This window comes from Ranitomeya variabilis, chromosome 2, assembly GCF_051348905.1.
Source record: "Ranitomeya variabilis isolate aRanVar5 chromosome 2, aRanVar5.hap1, whole genome shotgun sequence".
NCBI lineage: Eukaryota > Metazoa > Chordata > Amphibia > Anura > Dendrobatidae > Ranitomeya > Ranitomeya variabilis.
This window is the reverse complement of record NC_135233.1, coordinates 364,791,931-364,813,606: the sequence shown is the minus strand read 5'-3', so window position 1 is coordinate 364,813,606 and position 21,676 is coordinate 364,791,931. Positions and strand designations below refer to the sequence as shown.

Sequence of the window (21,676 nt, the reverse complement as noted above, 5' to 3'; positions counted from 1 at the left end):
TGAGTAGTGCGGAGAGGAGGGAGTGCCAGGCCAGGAGGCAGAATAAGCTGCTCATTGTGCTCCCAGCGAATCCTGTGCAGGTGACAGCAGGGACTCCCCTCCGCTAATTAATTCTGGGTGCACCTTGTCACCAGAGACGCAATTGACAGGTACTCCGCCATTCACGTGCATTCAGCCCCTGGGCAAGGTTTGGGCTTCATCTTCATAATGCAGCAATTTTACACAACTTTTTTCTTTTCACTTCTCCCCATATGGCCAAGTTGTATTCATCATTGGCATCGTATTTTAAGAATTTTATTTTAGTGGCACTCACCGTGCCAAATAATTGATATGTTAACTTTATGAGCAAGACCAAAAATAAATATATATATATATATATATATATATATATATATATATATATATATATATATATATATGTCTCCGATTGTGGCAGAACACTTTTTTTATATATACTTTTGCATTCAGAGAGCTGTAGTTTTATTGGTGTTATTTTAAGGGTATATACAACTTTTCGATAACTTTGTTTTTCCTTTTTTTTTGGATGGGGAGGTAAAGAAAAATGAGTAATTGTGTTTGTTTCTTTTTTTTTTTTCTTTTTTATGGTGTTCCTTATCTACGATAAAGTACATGATTATATTAAAGCTTGGGACTTTATGGACAATTATTTGCACTTTTTTTTTTATTTCCAACACTGAAGGACCTGAGAATATGGGGAAAAAAAGGTGATGTTTGGGGTATTTTTCACTTGAATTCTGCCCCTATTTTTCTTAAAAAAAAATTAAAATAAATTATCCTACTTGGGGATATTATTGCGTAGATAACACAAAAGTATTGCAGCGTATAATGACTGCCACAGAACAGATAACAATCAGCCTGTTATGCCATTTGTACCTGGGAAGGTGGGGGCCATTATTACACCATACGCCACAACAACCCATCTGCAGCAAATGATCTGTCTAGCTTGGATGCAATAGTCACTAGTGATTGTGGCTCATTAGTTGGTTAAACACCAGGGATTGGAGTGATCTACAATCCCGGTCTTACAGCAGATCAGAATCTGCAGCTGGTGTCAAAGGGTTCATGGTAACCTGGGTCAGACTGACCCTCCGGTTAACACCTGCTCTGACATAGTCATGGAGCCCAAATGGAATAGCCAACATTTTGATATGGAGCTGACTTTGGAGGATTATAAAGAGAAATGTCCGCTTTGTTCCAGAGGTGGCACCACTGCTGCCCATCTGATAGAAACGAAGACAAGCTGCAGTACCAGACACAGCCTATGATGAACAGTGGCGCTGTCTCATTAGTAGGGTTGGGAAGCCTATTTTGTAGAGGTTATAGGTCCCTCTAGTTTACACAATTCTCTTTAATATCAGGTTTCCAAGGGGATGATCGTAAATTGGACAAAAATCCGATTAGATCCCCTGTAAAAGGTATTTGCAATAGACACACCTGAGCAGCCATGTAGAGCCATATACTGCTAGGTGTGATTGTGTTTACAGCTCCAGAGCCTGTAACTACTGTCCCCTCCCTGGTGACTCACTGACACTGTGCACTCAGGATCTGCTTTGCACACACATAAGGGCCCATTGTACTTCTACTCTTCGGGCTTTTTCTTCTCTCCTTTCAGGCTACAAATATTGCACATTTATAGCACAAAAAGTTACCAACTTACCTGCTGGGGGTTATTGTACTTATCAGTAAACTAATTTGTTTATTTCATGCCGTGTCAAAAAGAAGACCTTGCCTTAATTATATAATATTTATTGTAAATGTTGCCGTTCTCCTGAATCCGGCGATGTTTTTCTTTTGTTCCTGCGCCCCTCCGTTCCTGAGATATGGCCTCTTCTTTCCTGTATATAAATAGCATTTTTTTTTAGCCAACTGGGCAGAGAAAATGATGACCACACCCACTTGCAAACAATCAAAAATGTATACACTGGGAAGAGGAGGCCATATCTCAGGAACGGAGAGGCGCAGGAACAAAAGAAAAACATCGCCGGATTCAGGGGAACAGCAGCATTTAGACCAGGTTAAAAAAATACATATTTGTGACAAGTGAAAAATCCCCTTTAAGGGGAAATTCAATAGATTTGGTTAAGGTTAGTATTCTGCCTTCGTGTATTATTCTTTTTTTTTCCCGAGTTGAGTGCACCATACACGGATCACACAGAAGGGAAGTCACAACTTCTCCAAAGATATTTCCATATGTGGATGGATGCCTTTAACAATTCATCAGAAACAGGAAGGTCGGTTCTTGCAGGACGGAGATGCCGCGGACCTCTCATCACACCCTGGAATTGACATTTCACATTGGTGAACTCACAAAATATTCTAAAATGCATTAAACCTTCGATTGTCTACACCCTCCTGAAAAAAACGGGTCACAGCCACATGATGCCTTTTGGACAATCAGGAAAGCGATGCTTCGTTCTTAATCCCATGGGGTGTTATGTCCTCCTAATTGGGACCATCCAGTATTGGGTCACCTGCACCAGATAATGCCTTTCTGTGAGAAGGCAATAAGAATGTGTCACCCCAGTGATCAGCTGTGATCCATGGTTAAAAATTGGTGTTCATTTTCCCAGCAGCGCCCCTACAGGCGAAAGGAGGCATGACACAATTGCCATGAAAATAAGCTGCCTATGAAATGGATACACATGCTGAATCATTTAAAGGGTTCACGTTGTCAGCCTTTAAAAAGGGTAAAACTAGATTGAACCGAGGGGTAGTTTTGCTTACTTAAAGGTTCCACTTTTATTTGGTAAAGCAGTTCTGAAGATACAAGGCTATTAAAAGGGGGGTGTATGATGAAGACCACCCGTCTATACGCCATATTAGGCATGTGAACATGATAGAGAGGGACCCCACGTAAGACCTCCCTGAGCCATAAACTATCCTCTAATTAAAGGGAAATGGATTCATCTGAATGGTTGACAGATATCCGCAGGATAGATGATGACTGCTAGATCCATAAGGGTCTGACCGCTGGGGTCCATCTCCAGAACAGGGTCCTTCTATTTGAGCATCTATGGGACTAATATAAACTGAATGGAGTGCATCAAGCATTGGTGGTCCCTGCGGTTGGACCCCTCCATTCTAGCAATTACTAAATCATGTGGATAACTTGTAATTGAATCCCCCTAGAAAGAGTTTGTATTACATTAGAAACTGGAATAGTATTTTCTTCAGCAACAGCGCCACTCTGGTCTGTGGCCTTGTCTGGTATTGCAGCCAATCCCTATTAACTTGAATATCGCAAACAACACAATAGACGAGAGTGCCGCTGGTTAGAGAGGGAGCGTTTTTCTAAAACTGAAGAATGTATTGGCTGAATGACAAGTGAAAGGTCCTCGTGCGCCCCAAGCGAAGAGTCACAAAGTAACAATGGCCTCTGGCATCACTTTGCCATCCTCGTCAGTGTTCTTAATGGGAGGAGGGGGAAGCTTTAAATTTCGCCAATATCTGTGAACCTCGATTAGAGATTATTCAGGAGCACAAGGCCGGCGACCTTCACTATAGACTGCGCCGATAGTTCTCTCCAGATACATCTATGAATTGCCCTTCCCCCATCTGTGAATCACAGGGAAGATATCGTGTTATCGTCTATTATGGAATTTCTGCAGGAAGACTGGCTGATCCAGAACGGCTCCGTCATCGCCCAGCACCTGTTCACACCGGGCTTTTGTCACCATCGACCCATAATCATGTGATCGTCTGTATAGATCTTCCATTCTTCACTGTAGCAGCCATTGTTATGTTCTGTATCATTTTCTTCATTGTTGACAATTTTCTCCTTTTTGTATCACTCTCCGCATTCCGTTCTCGTACATTTAAAGGGCAAGGCCGCCATATTTTTCCGGCATGTGAATGCCTACTTTTTCGCAGCACCCATAATGTTTTGCAGCAGTGAGGAAGTCTTGCCCAGGTGAAACTTTTCTCTTCAGACCATTTACTTTGGTCCCTTTCTCTAATGAGTAGGGGGGATAACAACTCCGACAGTGATGCGGCACCTAGATATCATCTTTAGGTCCTCTTTGACCCCCGGGTCTGGAGGTATGAGATGTTGGTTGCTTTCCCTCTTGTAAATACATAACATTACCATATACTATGATTTTGATTTACAGTGTGGACTATAGACCGGAGCTGCATTATAATACTGCAACCTTCAGAGCAGCACTCTCCCAGAATTCCTTAGGGGCTCTGGTTCGAGAGGGAGCAGATCCGTTTTTTTCTAACTCTGGGCAATATATTGGTTCATTGACGTCATGCGAAAGGTCCCCGAGCCAAGAGTCGGAGCGATGCCGTGACCGAGCGCGCGCCGCCTGCAATCTGCTAATCCCACTGGATTATATGGTTTTGCTCTTGCACTGGAGCGGCAGGTTTGAGAATATGGATAAACCTGAAGATTCATCGCCTGTCACAGATTTTCTATGGTGATAAATCAACATATTTATTCAATGTTAAAGGGACAGTGCGCCTAAATTCTATGTCCTCACCAATCGTAGCATTTTTAGTTGCATGTATTGTTCCCTGTTATCAGCCAGACAGACAGTATTTAAAATCTATGTTATTTCCACTTGTAGCGTGTTTTCTAGCACTCTCTGTTATCTAAAGTCTATGTTATCTCTACCTATAGCGGTTATGAGCTGCAGTCTATTGCTCTCTGTTGTCAGCCAGACTGGGAAATACCATAATATAACGCTCTTTAACCTTGATTTGATATTTTCTGTACCAATTCCTCAGTTTTCACAGTCACATCTTGCTGTCCTCGGCCCTGGTGGAGCGGTGCGCGGCGTGGCACAGGACGGGTACTAGCGCCGGGTGCTTGTGAGGCGGGATTCTATACTGGCACAGTCCAGCAATGGCAGAGGCGCGCTCCTGTGAGACTGTCGGCTTTACGTGTGCATCCGACTAATGTTCACCCTGTATACATGCGTATACAGGGCCCAGGCGTGCCACGGGGCCCTGCCAGGTGCTTTATCACCATTCCATGGCAGGGGTGTAATTAACATGACGGTGCCATTACCGCACACATTCCACAGGCCGGATTTACGAGGACCCATTTCCTCAGCTTCCACTGCCCTGAGTGTGCGGCGCAGACCTGCCTCGTCCGAGCGTCCTGCCCGCGTGCGTTCTGAGATCGGATATTACAGGAGGCATCCTTGAGACGTCATGGACAGGGATAAGGGAAATGTGTTGCAGATTAGTAGGGATCAGACTACTGGGACCCCAATTCATTCCTATTGCCTCCAGTGTAACATCAATCCCCCATTGCCCCTGATGTATAATCTCCAGCCCCCCGCCATGCCGTCTGCCTTTACCAACATGTAATCGGAGCCACTGGGGGAACAAGTCTGTTCATGACATTTCTTACTCCTAAATCTTCCCCCATCACCTGTGAGTGATATTATTGAGAAGTGGATGGAACCGCAGCAACTCAGCCATGAAGTGGAGACCCCGTAACGTTACAGAGCGGGGGGGACGAGTGCTGAGGAGCAGAGGGCAGAAAAGTCACCAATGCCCTGCTGACCCCATAACTGCAGAGTCCAGATCTCCTCTGGTATAACATCAGCACAGACACTGCGCCCCGCCAGGACCTTCATGGCCGAGCAGCTGCATACAGCCGTGCATCACCCAGCACAATGCTGAGCGTCGGATGGAGTGGTGTGAAGCCGCCACCACTGGTCTCTGGAGGAAACACGACCCTGTGCAGTGATGGATCACACTTCTCTATCTGATGGAGGAGTCTGGGTTTGGTGACACCAGGGGGACGTTACCCATCTGCAGCTTCTTGGCCCTGAATGAAATACCCGCCCTGATCACACAGCTGCAAGAATCCGCAGTCTTCACCCTCTCAATGTTTTCTTTCCATTCTCTGACTACAAGCAAATTTCTTGAACAATGTGAGCCCGATACAGTGCATCCAATTCGCAGAAATGTCCCTGACACATTTACAAACCTCCTTCCCTTCTGTGACGAAATGAATGAACGCGGACAGACCTTTTATTTTATTTTTTTTATCCAAAACTGTATTTGTAAAACTAATCGTTAATCTATTTCGCTCTGTTCAAACCAAAAAGATGCAAAATACAGTGGAATTTATTTGTACAAATTAATTGAAAAGCAGAGATCCTTTTTTGTTTTTTTTCAAGTCCCTCAAGGTCACAGCATATTTCTGTCTCCAGGTCAAAATGCAGGAAATACTGCAAAACATACACTTTATAAATATATATTTATATATAAAACTATAACCAGTAGTCACTCATGTAAGGATGGGGGAAGGGCGTGCTCTGCTCTCCCAGTGCTACAAGTATTGCTTGGCTCGGTCTGCGGCGGATTTCGGAGCGGATGGTCCTTGATTGTCACATGGAGGGGGCAGTAAAGTGACGGTGGGAATCTATGGAGTAAGGCACTATTGACTGTCAGGGACACGTCTAATGACCCCCAAAGAGATACAGTAATTAATACAATGACAGGGAGGCAGGCATTTCTAGAGTTAATCTATATTAATCACTTTTTTTTTTAATATCCTATTCCCAGGACTTATATATTTGCAGAGAGCCTGCAGTACCACTCATGGCCACTACAGCACCTATGGAGCTGTTGCATTTCTTCTACACAACAAACCCCCTTCACACTCCCACCGATCAGTGCATCGAAGCAGTGAGCTGTAATACCAAGCACGACCACTACTAAAAGCATGGCGCTGTAAACAATGAAAGTTACACTCTGGATCGTCTCAGCCCCCTACAGACAAGCTCATAGGCGGAAGTGGGGGGGGGCCAAGAATCACACCACCGCCTGAGAGACTCTTCCTAATGAAAGCTCATCAATACTAAAGACCCAGAAAATCCCTTTAAGCCTTTGTATACTTTGTAACACTAGTTTTTAAACCACTGATTTGCTCCGAAGTATCAAAAAATAAAAATAACGCAACTTTGCATAGTGCCTAATAAAAATGATCTTACCAGTATACTTCTACAGCTGCTATACAGACCTCTGTCTCCATGGTTACAGACTACAAACAAACCCTTTGTAGTCAGACCGCGACATTCTGTCCACTCCTGTCTGTTCTACTGTCTGTAGGATAGCCAGTGATGAACACGGGTCTGCATAGGAGCTGTATACACAAAACGGTATTGGAACTTCTTTTTTGAAAGTCTCCTTATACTTTGGATGCATGATAAAATTAAAAAAAAAAGCATACAAAGCCTTAAAAGGTGGGACTATTGGGGCTGGCTGAAAGGGTCAGGAGGAGAAGGGAAATGGGCAGCCGGGGTGGATTCCTTCCAGTCTGTACCCCGATAGCGCTGATTTACCGTATCTCCGCAGTAATGGCGTATACGTCCTGCAGAAAGGGCATGTTATTAGGGAATTGTCCAATACTAGATGTCACCTAGGAAGAGGATATTCTCCTCCAGTACAGGGGGCCCCGTCTCCTATAACTGTGAGGGTCTTTAGGGCGCAGTATCCATGTGCGGTCACATCCTATCGATTCTACGTAGTGGTAGGTTATATGTAGTGTTCTTTGGCGTTGTCTCGAGTCCTTCATTGTATGAACAGTTAGGAGAAGTAGGAGGAAAGGAAGGGAAGAGTCAAGCCTGCGGTATATGGCGAGATGTTCTGTCTAGTAGGTCATGGATGGCTCGTGGTCATCACTACATCATGAACGGGAATGGATACAGGGGTCTTACCATCCACATCGCACTTTATGATTACTCGGGGGGGTCCAAGATCTGGGATCCTCCCCAAAAATACAAAACTGGTTACTCTGCTACTCCAGCTCTTAATGAGAGAGTGCTGTGGTTCCCCTGCACTGTGGGGGACCAGGGGGCCGCAGTGCGGTGAAAAACGTAAGGACACCACTGCCCATAGACTATTTGATGCCACAGTAGAAGAAATCCACCATGACAACAAGCACATAAATCTGCAGATGAGGAAGAGGTGCAGCTTTACATCCCCTTCGCATTCAGGATCAATGGGGGTCCCACTTTAAAGTGGTATAAGTTAGGAATGCCCTTTAGTGGGGTCTGGGCTCCGTTCATAGACACATCTCCAATGCTCTGCCTCCGCAGCTTCTGAACGTACCCTGAACTGTGCAAACTACAGAGAAATGCAATGAAGCAAGTGGGGCAGTCACGTTGTCGGACCCTCGCCTTCTCCGGCCCCTTGAGAAATGCCAAAATGCTTACAAATGGCCTGAATGGAGGTGGGAGCAGGCGATGGGTTTGATTCCGTGTTCTGCAGGTCACACATCACATGTCCCGGCCTCGGCCCACCCTACGTTATTCCAGTTATTTCCGACCACAGTCTGTTTTCCAGTGTTACGTCCCAGGTAATGAGTACGGGGCCATCTTGTGTCTGTCCAAGTGCTTATTGGTGGTCCCAGAAGAACACAGCAGATGACCTGGTCCCCCTAGCTTCCTTCTGGACTGCTCCCCGCTTCTCAAGGTCCCATATTGTGCACCGTTACATATAAACTACCTGAGCAGTCCGAGGCCGGCGAGAAGATGGCAGAAGAGTGCAGAGAGACAGGAGCCTTCAGGGGATCCGGGAGAGGGGTCGGGTCAGTAGTTTCTATCCAGGGACCCTGGTACAATACTGAACAGATGGCAGAGATGCCGCCTTCATGTCCTCGCTCCTCCAGGTTAGGTCAGTCTTTGGTGGGCTTTGTGAAGGGATAAGCAAGACCCCCGTGTCCGTAGCTCATCTCATGCGGTTCTGCCTCATCAGCGGTACAATGCACGATGGCGGCCCAGCCTTGGTCAGGAAGGGGTGTTTCAGCAGCTCGCTAGCAGTGGCTCGTTGGCTTGGGTCTCTCACCAGAAGTCGGTCAATGAATCCCTTTAATAGGGGAGATACCTGAAAGACAGACGCAGATCAGGTCAGGAATCGCCCACCAGTCCCCATGTCATCACCATCTGCATGAGATTATTTTACAGCAGTTAGAGACTTGCTTTACAGTAGCCAAAACCAGCAACTGATCTGCTCTAAGGGTGTGAGAGACATCGTTGTGCAGGAGCACTCAGTCATTGTACAGGAGGAGGAGGAGGAGGGGAGCTGTGACATCACCTATTGTGTATGGTGGATCCTGTGTTATCTACTGTATATAGAGGTGTTATCAGTCATTGTACAGGAGGAGGGGGTGAGCTGTGACATCACCTATTGTGAATGGTGGATCCTGTGTTATCTACTGTATATAGAGGTGTTATCAGTCATTGTACAGGAGGAGGTGAGCTGTGACATCACCTATTGTGAATGGTGGATCCTGTGTTATCTACTGTATATAGAGGTGTTATCAGTCATTGTACAGGAGGAGGAGGTGAGCGGTGACATCACCTATTGTGAATGGTGGATCCTGTGTTATCTACTGTATATAGAGGTGTTATCAGTCATTGTACAGGAGGAGGAGGTGAGCGGTGACATCACCTATTGTGAATGATGGATCCTGTGTTATCTACTGTATATAGAGGTGTTATCAGTCATTGTACAGGAGGAGGAGGTGAGCTGTGACGTCACCTATTGTGAATGGTGGATCCTGTGTTTTCAGTCAGTGTGATCCTGCCTGTGGTGATAATGAGTTAACTGTGGAGGAGTGATCTCTTCCTTCCAGGATTATGCCGTTACCGTCCCATAGAAGAGATGTGATCGGTATGTGATGGTGAGTGTAATCCTGTGGATCTGGTGGTGGATCTTGCACTATGTAATAAAACATGATTCATGTTCTCCATTAGAGATGATGAAACGGTTGGACTACAATGGTCGCTATTTCAGCATACAAGTTCCTGTGATCAGCAATGACATGTAAGCACAGGGTAGAGGCAGATATAAGCCCTGGTGGACACCGAGCCCCCGCCGATTTGTATTACACAGCTATGTACAGTACATGGAGCCGTGATGGATGGGAGCCTGCAAGTTAAGGGATGAGATGGGCCGGATTCTGAAGATTCAGAGAACTTGTAGCCTCACGCTTGCTTATTGCTTTTCCATAAAGAATGCGATTCTGGTTACAAATATATATTTGATAAATGGTAATAACTCTTAAAATATTATTGTAGTTTTTCCTATTCCTTTGAGCAGGCCATCAATGTCACATTGGCGACAGTCGGCCTCTCGGCACAGACTGGCAGATTAAAGGGCTCTGGCGCGTCCCTTTCATTGTTCTCTAGGAATAGCGCCACACCTTTCATAGTGGCTGTGCATGGAATTACAGCTCAATCTAATGAATGGGACTGATGAGCTGCAATACCTAGCGTAGCCACTAGTAGACGTATGGTGCTGTACCAGAATCGGACACTATGTGACCTGATTACATCTCGTTGGACCGGTTCCTGTATCCAGCATGGATGTGAATGGTGATGCAATGGACGTGGTGTCTGCAGCGTCATAAACCACATGTGATCACGTGTGCAGGCACAGATCCTCTCTTGGACACAGGGCAGCTGCCCATGAAATCATCTCTGACTCACGTCCTGCATATTTTATTTATCAGGACAGCAGCTCAGAAAATTTGATGGAAATGGACCAAAAATGTAAAAAAAATAAAAAATAAAAAATAATAATAAAAAAAAAAAGACAGCAAAGAAGGCTGCAAAACCCCAAATCACAGGGTGACAAGTCCTACACATGTCAGTGCGGGGTCACCCAATAATTGTCTCTCTAGCGCCACCTACAGGAGACTACACTGAGGCATGCGCTTACTGATGGCCGACTCTGGTTTCCTGCCACTACTTTGGGGCCACCAACATGTCCTCAGGTCACTGGCGTTTTGGGGTCTGAACCTGCCCCATAGTTATCAGTGTTATAAATCTGATACTAGTTATCCTCAGCTATAAGTTGGCTTAGTCTATGCCTGAAATTTGCACCAAATATTGGCGCATTCTTGGCACATTGTGCTCCATTTAGGAAAATGTGAGACCCCCCAGTAGTACGCAGGAAATTTACCTAAAGATGCAAGGTTCTTAATAAATGTGAGGCCTGTTATGGCAGACTGCAGAGGGTTAATGACTCTTATGGTATCGCCAATCACTGCTCTTACCTTTTGCACATTTTTCAGTTTTGGTGGCAGATTGTCCCTAATCATCTTCATGGCCTTCAGTGGAGGCTCGTTAAAATAGGGCGGCTCTCCGTCCACCATCTCTATCACCATGATTCCCAGAGACCAGATATCCACCTGAGATGGGGGGAATACAAGAGGGCAATCACACAGGGAGGTCGCTAGAATTAAAACCCTGACCCCGCAAGAATTATTCCTCACCTCCGGACCATAGGGTAACCTTGAGATGAGCTCTGGAGCCATCCAGTAAGGAGTTCCTACCAGGGACTTACGACGAGGGACGTCTCTGTTTACCTGGGCACAGAAGCCAAAGTCTGAGAGCTTCACCTGCAAACACAAAAAGGTGTCAAACAATATGGAATATAGTCACGATTACACAGGTTTTGTTCTAAATGGCCCGTTGTCGACCCACGTGAACCGAGGCGGACGTCGTCGACCCACCTGACCCAGAGGCAGAAGTCGTCGACCCACCAGACCCAGAGGCGGAAGTCGTCGACCCACCAGACCCAGAGGCGGACCTCGCCGACCCACCAGACCCAGAGGCAGACGTCGCCGACCCACCAGACCCAGAGGCAGACGTCGCCGACCCACCAGACCCAGAGGCAGACGTCGCCGACCCACCAGACCCAGAGGCGGACGTCGCCGACCCACCAGACCCAGAGGCGGACGACGTCGACCCACCAGACCAGAGGTGGACGTCGTCGACCCACCTGACCCGAGGCGGACGTCGCCGACCCACCAAACCCAGAAGCGGAAGTCGTCTACCCACCAGACTCAGAAGCGAACGTCGTCGACCCACCAGACCCCGAGGCGGACGTCGTCGACCCACCAGACCCAGAGGTGGACGTCGTCGACCCACCAGACCCAGAGGCGGACGTCGTCGACCCACCGGACCCAGAGGCGGACGTCGTTAACCCACCGGAGGCTGATGTCGCCGACCCACCAGACCCAAATCAGCATGGTTTGATAGATACCCCAGATCTTGCACAACATTTATTACAACAGATGATTACCCGTCCATCGTGGGTCAGCAGTATGGAGTCGCTCTTGATGTCCCGGTGAATGACTCCCTGGACGTGAAGCACAGACAGCGCTTTCAGTACGGAGACGCACACAGCAGCAATCTGCTCCTCATTCATCCTGAAAGCAAACAACACAAAGTCATCAGTGACGAGTCCGGAGACGAGGATAAATGGAAACAGTCACAGATCTCCTGATAAATGTGACTAATAACGGGAAGACAAGAAAACGACTGGAACATAAAAAACAGCAGCGAACGTGATGGAGAACACGATTCTCTGACGGACAAATCGGCTAAAATGCGATGCAGCTTCACTCAGACTAATCATTTATTTCCCATCATTTATAAGAATTGTAATAAGGAAACGTGACAATTCACCATGGGAAAAAAAATGTAATCTCCAAGAGCACGGCTGCCGCATGTCAGCAGAGCCAATCACAGTGGCTGGAGCGGGTCCATTGGGCACGTCCGTAATCTGATGGACAGGAGCCTTGAGAACCTTTGACCTCCCGGCATCTGCGGCTCTTCTAATCTTAGCGCCATTGTACGTGATGTCACACAAGGAGAAGAGTCGCGGATGGCGAGAGGTAAGAGGTTTCACAGAATAATGACGTGACCGATGGACCCGGTCCGGCAAATCAATTCTCACCAACCCTACGTATCCGCTCTGTGTCTCACCAAGCTAAAAAAATCAAAATAAAATGGCAATTAAGACCAAAAGTACAGACGGAAGAACGTACCTGGTGTGTGTCACGATGTCCGTTAGGGCCCCTCCTTCCAGAAACTCCATCACAACCCACAGTTCATCTCCGACCAAGTAACTGTTGTACATCTCCACCACGTTCTCGTGCTGGTAATCCCTCATGATCACCACCTGCCAAGCACAGAAAGCGTCAGCCACTCGAGACCCTACAGATCGGGGCCCTGGGAGGCACAAGAACGGTTATGGGGTCACTAAGGTCACTAAGGGACATGCAGACAATACTCGGCTGTAGTACCCGATTCCAGCACTAGAGGTCACTGTTTCCAGGGGAGTGAACTGGTTTATGCTATATATTAACCCATTAAAAACCTAGGTTTCTTCTGTTTGTTTTTTTCCCACTCCTTGTTCCAAAAGCCGGATTTTTTTTGTTTTTTCCCCATCAACAAAACCACATGAGGAGGAGCTGTATTTTTGATTGCCGCCATTCACTTTTATATACAGGTCCTTCTCAAAAAATTAGCATATAGTGTTAAATTTCATTATTTACCATAATGTAATGATTACAATTAAACTTTCATATATTATAGATTCATTATCCACCAACTGAAATTTGTCAGGTCTTTTATTGTTTTAATACTGATGATTTTGGCCTACAACTCCTGATAACCCAAAAAACCTGTCTCAATAAATTAGCATATCAAGAAAAGGTTCTCTAAACGACCTATTACCCTAATCTTCTGAATCAACTAATTAACTCTAAACACATGCTAAAGATACCTGAGGCTTTTAAAAACTCCCTGCCTGGTTCATTACTCAAAACCCCCATCATGGGTAAGACTAGCGACCTGACAGATGTCAAGAAGGCCATCATTGACACCCTCAAGCAAGAGGGTAAGACCCAGAAAGAAATTTCTCAACAAATAGGCTGTTCCCAGAGTGCTGTATCAAGGCACCTCAATGGTAAGTCTGTTGGAAGGAAACAATGTGGCAGAAAACGCTGTACAACGAGAAGAGGTGACCGGACCCTGAGGAAGATTGTGGAGAAGGACCGATTCCAGACCTTGGGGAACCTGAGGAAGCAGTGGACTGAGTCTGGTGTGGAAACATCCAGAGCCACCGTGCACAGGCGTGTGCAGGAAATGGGCTACAGGTGCCGCATTCCCCAGGTAAAGCCACTTTTGAACCATAAACAGCGGCAGAAGCGCCTGACCTGGGCTACAGAGAAGCAGCACTGGACTGTTGCTAAGTGGTCCCAAGTACTTTTTTCTGATGAAAGCAAATTTTGCATTTCATTCTGAAATCAAGGTGCCAGAGTCTGGAGGAAGACTGGGGAGAAGGAAATGCCAAAATGCCTGAAGTCCAGTGTCAAGTACCCACAGTCAGTGATGGTGTGGGGTGCCATGTCAGCTGTTGGTGTTGGTCCACTGTGTTTCATCAAGGGCAGGGTCAATGCAGCTAGCTATCAGGAGATTTTGGAGCACTTCATGCTTCCATCGGCTGAAATGCTTTATGGAGATGAAGATTTCATTTTTCAGCACGACCTGGCACCTGCTCACAGTGCCAAAACCACTGGTAAATGGTTTACTGACCATGGTATTACTGTGCTCAATTGGCCTGCCAACTCTCCTGACCTGAACCCCATAGAGAATCTGTGGGATATTGTGAAGAGAAAGTTGAGAGACGCAAGACCCAACACTCTGGTTGAGCTTAAGGCCGCTATTGAAGCATCCTGGGCCTCCATAACATCTCAGCAGTGTCACAGGCTGATTGCCTCCATGCCACGCCGCATTGAAGCAGTCATTTCTGCCAAAGGATTCCCGACCAAGTATTGAGTGCATAACTGAACATTATTATTTGATGTTTTTTTTGTTTGGTATTAAAAAACACTTTTATTTGATTGGTCGGGTGAAATATGCTAATTTATTGAGACAGGTTTTTTGGGTTATCAGGAGTTGTATGCCAAAATCATCAGTATTAAAACAATAAAAGACCTGACAAATTTCAGTTGGTGGATAATGAATCTATAATATATGAAAGTTTAATTGTAATCATTACATTATGGTAAATAATGAAATTTAACACTATATGCTAATTTTTTGAGAAGGACCTGTATAATGTACTGAATATAAGAGCGGGTGGGGGGATTACAAATGCAGCAAAATTTGCGAGAAAAAAAATAATGTAATTCCACCATTGTTTTTACATTGTTCATGGAGTGGTAAATAATGACCTGGAAACACGATTCTTCAGATCAGTAAGATCGCTGCAATATCCAACATGTATAGTATTTTTATGGTGTGGCAAAAAAAAATTCTGTTAAAAACATTTATTTTATAAATATATAATTTATATATAATACATATTATTAAACTGCACATTAATGCCGAAAAGAAATAAAAAAAAAAAATGACAGCGTATGTAAATAAATATATTTTTTATTATTTATTTACATATATTATTTATATTTACTTGGTCTGTATCTTTTTTTTTTTTTTCGGCATTAATGTGCAGTTAAATAATTTTATATTATGACAGGCTGGACTTATTTGGACAATACCAATTTTTTTTTATTAACAAGTGGTGATTTAAAAAAAACTTTTAAACATTTTTAATTTCTTTTTTTATATTATTTTAAAAGCATTTTTTCTTTTATCTTTATTCTTTTAAGTCCAGTTACTGGCAGATGTAGATTTACCATAAAATCAAAATGTGTTGAAAAATGGGAAAAAAACCCAAAACAATTCCAAGCGATGTGAAGATGTGAAGGAAAACACAATTCCGCCAATGATTTGGGGTTTTATTTCGACAGTGTTAGTTGTGCAGTAAAGATAACCTGGTGAGTTGATTTTTATTTAAGTGGTTAAAAATAAATAATTTAAAATGTTTAAAAACTGAAAATAAATAAAATAAATCTTGTTATCTGCTTTGTGTCACAATGGTCAGTGATCCATAATGCTTTCGCTTCTCTGCAGTGGGGCCCTATGAGGGCTGTATTTTTAGCACGGCGAGCTTTAGTTTTTATTGATACTATTATGAGGAACGTATGACATTTTGATCGCGGTGTTGAATTTTTTTGAGGGACGTAATAAAAATAAAAAACAGCAATTCTGGCATTTTAATATTTTTTTTACATTTTTCTTTATGCCATTACCGTATAGATTGAATCAGAGGTGTCAAACTGCATTCCTCAAGGGCCGCCAACAGGTCATGTTTTCAGGATTTCCTTGTATTGCACAGGTGATAATTTAATCACCTGCACAGAATGATTCCAGCACCTTGTGGAATGCTAAGGAGATCCTGAGAACATGACCTGTTGGCGGCCCTCGAGGAATGCAGTTTGACACCTCTGGATTGAATCATTTTATACTTGGACGGATCTGATTTTACGCACCTGGCGATACCGAATTGATTTTATTTCTTTATTTTAAAGGGGGAAAAGATTTAGACTTTTACATTTTGGGGGGCATTTTTGTTATTTACATTTTGTAATCTCCTTTACGGTCTTGAACCTGTGATCATCTGATCACTTGTTTTAGGCTGAAATGCATCTGCAATAACATAACAGGACATGGCGGGACCTCCTTATATGAGTAGAGGGGGTCCATCCGTACCTCGTTGAACAGAAGCTCCCTCCTCTGCTGTTTGCGGAGATCCATCTTTTTCACGGCGACCAGTTTCCCGGAACTCTTGATGGTAGCGATGCACACGATCCCAGTGGATCCCTCTCCGATCTTGATGAAATTATCCAGGTAGGATCTGGGGTCGCCGGGATCCACCACCATCTGCAGAGCCGCCCTGAACTGCTCATGTGACACCCGCTGAGGCTCTCTCTGCGGGGATCGCGGCTGGGGAGGCTGTGGGGTCTGTGATGGGCGAGAGAGCTGGGGGTCCGAGCTGTGCTGGGAGAGGATGGCAGGAGATGGCTTTTCTGGAAGTTTAGGTTTGGGATGGGGCGGCGGCGGGGGCCGAGAACTGCTTTTGCTTGAAGGATTTTTGGGGGTGAGAGGGTTGGCTGAACGGGAATCCGGTACCTGTAATAAAAATAAATTAAGAATTCCTGCTGTTACAGTAAAGAATCCGTAACAGAGGTTCTAATACTCTGCCCACCTGGTGAGGAGCCCCCCTGCCGGGGTCAGTGTCTGCTCGGGGGTAGGTATTGAACGGTCGCCCCGTCTGCTGTGTTGGCTTTACTGCTCCCTCGGCGGCCGGATTAGCTGGTGTACGGATATTGGGCCCGGAGAGTGGCCTCTTCTCTCGAGGTGACTGCGGGCTCCCCTGTCCTCCGGTGTAGGCCGATTTTGGCCTTTTGTCTTCCTTTTCTCTCCGGACCACCCTATCAGCAGGCTCGCTGTAGTCCCCATCTGTCACGGGATGGTCTCGCCTTCCATCTGTTCTCTCATGAGAGCGCGTGGACTTGTTTTCCGATGACTTGGGGTAATCCGGGGGAGGTAGCCGGTGTTTGCTGCCGGGCTCTTGCCCCCGTGGTTGTTGGGGGGCTGCTCTTTGATCTTCTCTTGGCCGGTCCCTTCCAGGCTCTGCCCTGCTCCTCTCTGGGCCCCTACTTCCATCTTCCCGGATTTTCCGGAGGCGGCCGTCGCTCACACCGTTTTCCATAGGGACCTGCTGCTCTCTCGGGGGACACGGTGGGCTCTCTCTGCGCAGCGAGTTGGAGCGACAGACGGACATGTTCTCAAACTCATCCAGGAGCCACGTCAGCGAGCCGTCTCGTGACATCTTGTTGCCACGTACAATGGTCTACGGTGGAGAAAAATGCAGAAATTAATGTGAAGTAAATCTGTGTGAAACACTGGCCCAAGCAGCTTAGATGAATAAGTAATATCCCCCCCCCCCCATATACTGACCGATGCGGCCCACCCTGTGCTGCCAGGGACAGAAGCACAGTTCTCCCCCCACGTTACATGGGTGTGCCAAGATGGGAGCACCCCACTGAGAAGCCACTGTAAGACAACCTTGTCCCATAGTATCAGCCCCAATACAGGGCGGTTTCCTAATTATTACTGCTCCTACAAAAGAAGGATGATGACGAATATGTCCCCCAGGATTCCCAACGTGTCTGGATGATGGCGCCTCTCAGAACGGCTACAGAAGCAATGATGGGGGTTCTACTTTCTGATTATTATAGGGAAAAGTCACTGCGATATTAACAGGGTTGTACAAGATTCAAGAACAAGGGTTGTGTCTTCTGTGTAATGGTTGTATCTGTCATTGCAAGTACCGCCCAGAACCTGAGGAGGAAGGGGGCAGAGCTGCAGTACCGCACACAACCTGAGGAGGAAGGGGGCAGAGCTGCAGTACCGCACACAACCTGAGGAGGAAGGGGGCAGAGCTGCAGTACCGCACACAACCTGAGGAGGAAGGGGGCAGAGCTGCAGTACCGCCCACAACCTGAGGAGGAAGGGGGCAGAGCTGCAGTACCGCCCACAACCTGAGGAGGAAGGGGGCAGAGCTGCAGTACCGCCCACAACCTGAGGAGGAAGGGGGCAGAGCTGCAGTACCGCCCACAACCTGAGGAGGAAGGGGGCAGAGCTGCAGTACCGCACACAACCTGAGGAGGAAGGGGGCAGAGCTGCAGTACCGCACACAACCTGAGGAGGAAGGGGGCAGAGCTGCAGTACCGCACACAACCTGAGGAGGAAGGGGGCAGAGCTGCAGTACCGCCCACAACCTGAGGAGGAAGGGGGCAGAGCTGCAGTACCGCCCAGAACCTGAGGAGGAAGGGGGCAGAGCTGCAGTACCGCACACAACCTGAGGAGGAAGTGGACAGAGCTGCAGTACCGCACACAACCTGAGGAGGAAGGGGGCAGAGCTGCAGTACCGCACACAACCTGAGGAGGAAGGGGGCAGAGCTGCAGTACCGCACACAACCTGAGGAGGAAGGGGACAGAGATGCAGTACCGCACACAACCTGAGGAGGAGGGGGGCAGAGCTGCAGTACCGCACACAACCTGAGGAGGAAGGGGGGGGGGGGGGTCAGTACCGCATACAACCTGTGGGTGGAGGAGGGGGGTCAGTACCGCACACAACCTGTGGGTGGAGGAGGGGGGTCAGTACCGCACACAACCTGTGGGTGGAGGAGGGGGGGTCAGTACCACACACAACCTGTGGGTGGAGGAGGGGGGGGGGGTTCAGAAAAGCACACAACCTGTGGGTGGAGGGGGGGGGTCAGTAGCGCACACAACAAGTGGGTGGAGGAAGGGGGGTCAGTAGCGCACACAACCTGTGGGTGGAGGAGGGGGGTCAGTACCGCACACAACCTGTGGGTGGAGGGGGGGGGGGGGGTCAGTACCGCACACAACCTGTGGGTGGAGGAGGGGGGGGGGGGGGGGGTCAGAAAAGCACACAACCTGTGGGTGGAGGGGGGGGGGGGGGTCAGTAGCGCACACAACCTGTGGGTGGGGGAGCAGAGCTGCAGTACCGCACACAACCTGTGGGAGGCAGAGCTGTAGTAATGCGGAGAACTTGAGCACAGGTAACTCGCTAAGAATGCAGCCATGTTTTCTAATCCTGTATGGTCCCTTTAAGGTAACAATGCCACCACTTATAAAATGTCTCATCTTTCAGAAGACGATGTGCGGAGGAGCCCCGGGGCTCATGTGACCACCACCCCTTTGGTGAGGACCCAGAGTCCTGGCAGCGGGGCAGAGCCGACTTGTGAGTCTTTTGATCTGTAGATGTAAATAACTGCTGGAGGCCACAAATCATTCTGACAGCCACTCATCACTTGCAAAGTTCAGCTATGAGCTCTTAAAGGGGCTTTCTACTTAAAAGCTACTGATGGCCCATCTCTCAGGTGGCCTACACCCGGCAGCCCCAGGAGCAGTTGATACCAGCTCCATCAGTTCTATACGCTGATTGTCAGCTGCTCCTGAGGCTTTAGCTCAGCTCCCACTGATGTGAGTAGGGCCTGATCTGCTGTACCCGGCAGTGGCCGCTACACAGGGTACGGAGCTGTGCTGTACTGGCTCTGTATACAGCCAGAGTGGGAGACAGCTGATCAGCGTGTGTGTGGTGTGGGGGGGTTGCAGATATGTCATCAATATCAAAGTTATGGAGAACCCCTTTAATTTTCGAAGAAGGCTCCTCTAATCTAGCGTTGTGCCGGTTGCAAGTCCCGAGGGCCGGGCATAAGATCCATACTATTAGGGGTCCCATCAGGCCGTGATCAGAGCTTGCCCTCTGCTGTGGTCGTGTCTGCCCCTGTACAACAGCATCCAGTGACCCCGGAGGTGAGGAGGACGGACACAGGGGCTTTTCTTCCTGTTATCGCCCCCATTGCTGTGAACGGTCACCTTCAGTGGGGGTGAGGGTCTCCTATCACTACAGCTGTGGGGTTGGAACATGACGCATTACCTTGTTTATCCTCTTCCATACTGTGCCCCATCGCGGGCTGGTTACTCACCTTTTGCAGCCCGTGCCCGATGGTGGTAATACATCCCGGGTCCACCAGCGGCTTGGGCCTCTTGGCGGACTCTTCTATGAGGCTCTGCCATTGTCGCGGGAGCCCTGTGAACTTTTGTTCTTGCTCGTCGTAGCCGGTGTGCACCCGATGTTCAAAGTTAGATGGGGCGGAGATCTCGACGCGCTTCTTCTTCTTACTGAACATGGCAGCTAGCTGACCTGGGGGAGAAGCAGGGACAGGTGAGTAAGGAGGGGGCGACACAGGGACACCAGCATAGTGGGGCACACCTATGGTAATGTCCGCCTAGAGCTCATTGTGCCGTGATGGGCCCTCTTTCCGGTGTCTATTGATGCCCTAATGGTGCAGTGAGCAGCTTCCCACAAAGAGTTTATTTCTTATAAAGAGGAAGCGCAGCCGTTGCCATGGTGACCGCACGCTCGCTGGAGCATCCGCTAAATATAACCAACGTCCCAGATCAAAAGGAGACGAGCGCTCTCTAATTTGGGCGCATTGGTCACAGCCCGATACACTGACGACAGCGAGCCCCCTACTGTGAGCCAAGCAATCACTCGCCCCTCAAGTTAAGGGGGTTCTCCGACATATAAACTAATAAAACACAGGCAAAGTGCACCCCCATCCATCAATAAGCCATCACTTATTCTGTGTAGAGGGGATAGTAGAGGGAGAACCCCTTTAATCAGCATTTGGGGGTCTGACATCTGAGGATACCACCTATCTTCAAATAAGGCTCATTTCAAGTCAATGCCACCTGCAGACCCTTAGGATAGGTCACCAGTATTGGTTTTGTTGCCATCTGGCACCCCACACCCCCACTGACCACCCCCCACTGTCAGTGGGTCCCATGGTAGCTGCAAGTACAGTATAAGCCCCCCAACTCCACAGCGCTATACACCGTGCAGTGGCCGTATTCAGGTACTGCAACTCAGCTCCTATTGAAGTGACTGGGATGCAATACCTGAGAATGGCCACTACACAGGGTATGGCACTGCAGAGTCACAACTCCAGTGTGTGCAAGAAGCATCAGCAGTTCATGGGGGTCCCTGGGGTCGACCCACCACCAATCTGATACTGTACACCTGCCCTAAGGATCATTATCTTCATTCCGGTCAGCCCCTTTAAACTGGACCTTTCAGATGTTCTGACACTTTCATTTTAGTAACTACCAGCATTCTTCATAAATGTTGGGGTGTCTTTTCTGAGAAAATTGGTATTATGTTCCTCCTGGGTGTTACCGCGCTACTATGATCCTATAAATTAACATCTGAACGAACAGTGAAAGGACGCAACGGGCATCGAGTCGGCCGATAAATGTTTGGTTGGTGAGGTCTTCACCCAAATCAGTCTGGATTCAGAAGTTGCATGATACGACTGGAATATTCCTTTAAGCGATACTACTCCTTTTTTTGATATGTGACAGTGCTGGGAAAGGACATGACATAGGAAAGCTAA

General features: G+C 47.3%; 1 protein-coding gene across 2 annotated transcripts in view; it reads right to left on the bottom strand.

Annotated features, from left to right (window-relative positions):
• Positions 1-5,993: 5,993 nt before the first annotated feature.
• PAK4 (p21 (RAC1) activated kinase 4) overlaps positions 5,994-21,676 on the bottom strand; it is a 35,790-nt gene continuing 20,107 nt past the window's right edge. Inside the window, exons 2-9 of one of the 2 annotated variants that reach the window (XM_077285816.1) lie at positions 20,207-20,424; positions 16,894-17,541; positions 16,398-16,817; positions 12,824-12,957; positions 12,076-12,202; positions 11,264-11,389; positions 11,045-11,179; positions 5,994-8,868 (exon numbers count right to left, since the gene is read on the bottom strand). In XM_077285816.1, the coding sequence (XP_077141931.1) occupies positions 8,713-8,868; positions 11,045-11,179; positions 11,264-11,389; positions 12,076-12,202; positions 12,824-12,957; positions 16,398-16,817; positions 16,894-17,541; positions 20,207-20,410 (1,950 nt within the window). In that variant the 5' untranslated portion in view covers positions 20,411-20,424 and the 3' untranslated portion in view covers positions 5,994-8,712. The remainder of the gene's footprint in view (positions 8,869-11,044; positions 11,180-11,263; positions 11,390-12,075; positions 12,203-12,823; positions 12,958-16,397; positions 16,818-16,893; positions 17,542-20,206; positions 20,425-21,676) is intronic. The other variant, XM_077285815.1, reaches the window with a different exon arrangement.